General features: G+C 34.3%; 1 protein-coding gene across 1 annotated transcript; it reads left to right on the top strand.

Moving 5' to 3' along the window:
* Window positions 1-379: 379 nt before the first annotated feature.
* LOC136234897 (endoglucanase 9-like) lies at window positions 380-4,059 on the top strand. Its single transcript, XM_066024400.1, has 5 exons — window positions 380-1,113; window positions 1,306-1,455; window positions 1,755-1,866; window positions 3,226-3,389; window positions 3,479-4,059. Exons 1-5 carry the CDS (start codon window positions 406-408, stop codon window positions 3,809-3,811), a joined length of 1,467 nt encoding a protein of 488 aa, XP_065880472.1. The 5' UTR covers window positions 380-405; the 3' UTR covers window positions 3,812-4,059.
* The last annotated feature ends 282 nt before the right edge of the window (window positions 4,060-4,341 follow it).

The raw sequence follows: 4,341 nt of genomic DNA, 5'->3' as shown, positions 1-4,341 counted from the left end.
TCAAATTGCTTGCTGCACGGATCTGGATTGCTGCTCAAGTCACAATCACGCGTGCGTCGACCTACTTCACACTAAAACTGGAAAAGCGTTTTAGAGAGGTAACTTGTAATTAATAACAAAGATATAGGTTACATTTCCTTCTTTAATCATAATTACCATAGGCAACTTTTTCATCATTAGATACCTTAATTACATTTTTCTTTTGTAACTATAAGGCAAACAAACCTTAATTAATTAGGCAAGAGATGTTTGGACATAACTAAAAAAATAACAATAAAAAAATTCTTGAATGCAAAAGCCTTGATTTACGGTTAGGTTTTAAGAATCCCCTATATAAAGCCATGCCTCATTCTTCAATCAAACCCAAAAAAAATTAAAATTAAATTTAAAAAGTGTTCTTGAGCAATGAAGAGAGTTTCTTTCTTCTTCTGCGTTTTGTTCTGTTTGACGCTTTGGGTTTCGCGTTTTGTGGAAGCCAATCCAAATTACAAAGACGCCCTTGCTAAATCAATTTTATTCTTCCAAGCCCAGAGGTCCGGCAGGCTTCCTGCTTCCCAACAAATCAAATGGCGATCAAACTCAGGCCTCTCCGACGGCCATCTTGCCGGTGTTGATTTAACCGGAGGCTACTACGACGCCGGCGACAATGTCAAATTCAATTTCCCTATGGCTTTCACTACCACAATGCTTTCATGGAGCGCATTGGAATATGGGAAAAGAATGGGTCCTCAACTGCAAAATACTAGGGACGCAATCCGCTGGGGTGCGGACTATCTTTTGAAATGTGCCACAGCCACTCCTGGTAAACTATACGTTGGTGTTGGTGATCCTAACGTTGACCATAAATGCTGGGAAAGGCCGGAGGATATGGATACCGTCCGTTCTGTTTACTCTGTTTCGAGTAGTAATCCCGGGTCTGATGTCGCCGGAGAGACTGCTGCGGCGTTGGCCGCCGCGTCTATGGTGTTCCGGAAAGTCGATCCTAAATATTCTAAGTTACTCCTGGCTACAGCGAAGAAAGTCATGCAATTTGCTTTACAATATCAGGGTGCTTATAGTGACTCTCTTGGATCAGCTGTTTGTCCTTTTTATTGCTCATATTCTGGCTACAAGGTAAATATAAATTAAGGGCTATTTTGGGCATTTTCATTTAGAATTCGGGACCGCTCAGATTGTGTCACATCAGCAAATGTGACCCAATGCGAACCCTCCCGGACTTGCGTAGTCCGAGATTATAGCATATTTTGCGATACTAAATTATTATTTAACTTAATACCAAATGTAATTTGTTTGATTGATTTGCAGGATGAACTACTATGGGGTGCGGCGTGGTTGTTTAGAGCTACGAATAAAATGTACTACTACAATATGTTGAAATCGATTGGAAGTGATGATGAACCCGACCTTTTCAGTTGGGACAATAAGTACGCTGGTGCACATGTTCTCTTATCAAGGGTATGTATGTATGTATGTTATACTCAGATCGAATTTAGAATCACGTGTGGAGTTACCGGATTCACGGATTATTTAGAATCATGTGTGGAGCTACAGGAGTCATAATTTGTTTTTTGAATCACGTGTGGAGTTACCGGATTCACGGATTATTTAGAATCACGTGTGGAGTTATAGGAGTCACGGGTTGTTTGTCAACTTTCGAATTTGGGAAATAAATAGAAAAAAATGAATTGTTTATAGGAAAATATTTCATGAAATTTTTACTATTAATCTAACACTGTTATTTTCTCAAATTGCAGCGAGCTTTGCTGAACAATGACAAAAATTTTGAGCAGTACAAAGTAGAAGCTGAAAATTTCATGTGCAGGATTTTACCAAACTCTCCTTTTACTACTACCCAGTATACACAAGGTAAGATTTAATAAACAAATGGGTATCTGCCACGTGGCCTTTCAACTATGGCCCCACCTCTAGTCAAACTTAGTTGAACTTTGAACTGACGTTTTTTTTTTTTTGGCAATATTTATATAAATAAGAGCATTATTATCCCACATGCTTAACGAACTTTAATTTATTGACTTTCTAACTCTCAAGTTGGAGGAATATTAAATGGGGTTAATTTCAAATATAATAAATCGGGTTAATTTCAAATATAATCCCTGTGGTTTCAATTTTTGATAAATAAATATCTGTGGTTTGATTTCGAGCAAATAAATACTTGTGGTATGCTCCGTTTTTCAGAAATGCAGAAACTGTGAAGACACATGTATTTGCCTAAATCAATCGTTTGTTTATGGTTTGTTATTACAAAAACATCCAAACCACGGGTATCTATTTGTAAAATATTCAAACCACAGCTACCTATTTGTAAAAACACGCAAACCACAATAATTTATTTGAAAAACGGAGTATACTACAGGTATTTATTTGCTCGAAATCAAACCACATGTATTTATTTGCCAAAATTTAAAACCACGGATGTTATATTTGAAATTAACCCTAATAAATATTGATGAAATTATATTTAGCATCCGTTTATTTTATCTGTTATTTATTGTGTTATTTATTGTTGCTGTTATGATTTGCTATTTGCTATTAATAAATACTGTTTTTTTTAAGTAAAGATTTTTTGCTTTTATAAAAAAACTATGTTTCAGTTGTAAAATGTAAACAGAGTTTGTTTAATAAAAAACCTAAAACTCTCCATTTTAAACTGAAAAGACAAACAGGTGGAGAAAAATTAGCTACCAAAAACCCCTTTAATTTATTAAGGTCCTCGAAACTTTGGTTCAAAAAATTTATTAGTTCGTAGTATTTTAGTTTTTTTAAACTTGCGTAAAATAATCTATTAGTTACTTGAATTTGCTTAAAAGTGACATTGACTCTTTAAAAGCTTATACAATAATTTATTAGCTTTTAACAATGTTTAAAGTGATATATATTCCAATTTGTTTTGTTTAATGGCAAATTTGGTTTACATGTTTCTATTTACTGTTACTGATAGAGTTAAATATTAATTAATTCTTCTGCTAAAAATTATTTTTGAACTTTTATCAAACACTTTTTATCCCTTATTTCAAATCAAAATGCCAAAAAAAAAAAAGTTTCTAAAAATAGAACCAAACATTAGGAGAGTTTATAATGTCTTCCACATGCTAATTACAATTAGTAGTAATAAAAACATGAGTTACTAATTAATTACCCTGTCTGGTGTGTCTATTTATTGCTTTAATTTTTTAATTAAAAATCTAATTATATCATAAATTGCAGGAGGACTAATCTACAAACTGCCACAGAGTAACCTCCAATACGTAACATCCATAACATTTTTATTAACCACATATGCTAAATACATGAAATCAACTAAACACACTTTCAACTGTGGTAACCTTGAGGTCAACCCTATTTCTCTTTTAGTCATAGCAAAAAGACAGGTATATAAAAATAAATCTCAATTTTTTTTTTACATTTTTTTTCTTCAATTTTATGCACACATTTTCTAATTTTTTTCAAAATGTCACAGATTGACTACATTTTAGGAGTCAACCCAATTCAAATGTCATACATGGTAGGATTTGGACCACACTATCCAAAAAGAGTGCACCACAGAGGAGCTTCACTACCTTCATTAGCATCTCATCCACAAGTAATAGGCTGTGACGGAGGTTTTCAGCCGTTCTTTTATTCGGGAAATCCGAACCCGAACGTCTTAACCGGAGCGATCATTGGTGGCCCGAACCAGAACGATGGTTTCCCGGACGATCGGTCTGATTATAGTCATTCGGAACCGGCGACTTATATCAATGCTGCCTTTGTTGGGCCTTTATCGTATTTCGCTGCCACCTCTCGTAGCTAAGTTGACGGGTTTAGTTGTAAATATTTCAGTGTGGTTTGACTAAAATTAAGTCTTTCTCATCTGGAAATAGAGTGGGGGTGCGTTTGGTTTTTATGGTTGTTTTAGAATTTCTGATTTAGGATAACAATTAAGTTAGTCATCCTAAATTAGTTTTAATATTGTCGGAGAAAGAGATGCTACCATTTACAATGAAATTGAGTAGTCTGAATTGTAGTAGTGTACTGATGTTGGAAATCGAATGAAGTTAATGTTTCGTTTTATGATATTGCTTGCTAAAGCCTGCTTTTCACGGATTTAGTTGTTTGGTCCGGTTCAATTTTTTTTTTAACAATGAAAAAAAAAATGAACCGGTGAAAACAAAATTGGTCCGGTTCAATTTAGATCTGTTGAAATTTGCACATAAAAATAAATTGGAATTGAGTGACAAATCGACCTGATCCTTGTTCTTACATTTATATATTTTATCTATCTATTGACCTGCTGAAATCCACCTATAAAACGAATTGGACTTGGATTTTTTCAAAGCCCAA

Source organism: Euphorbia lathyris, chromosome 7, assembly GCF_963576675.1.
Source record: "Euphorbia lathyris chromosome 7, ddEupLath1.1, whole genome shotgun sequence".
NCBI classification, from domain to species: domain Eukaryota; kingdom Viridiplantae; phylum Streptophyta; class Magnoliopsida; order Malpighiales; family Euphorbiaceae; genus Euphorbia; species Euphorbia lathyris.
This window is presented reverse-complemented; position numbering and strand designations above follow the sequence as displayed.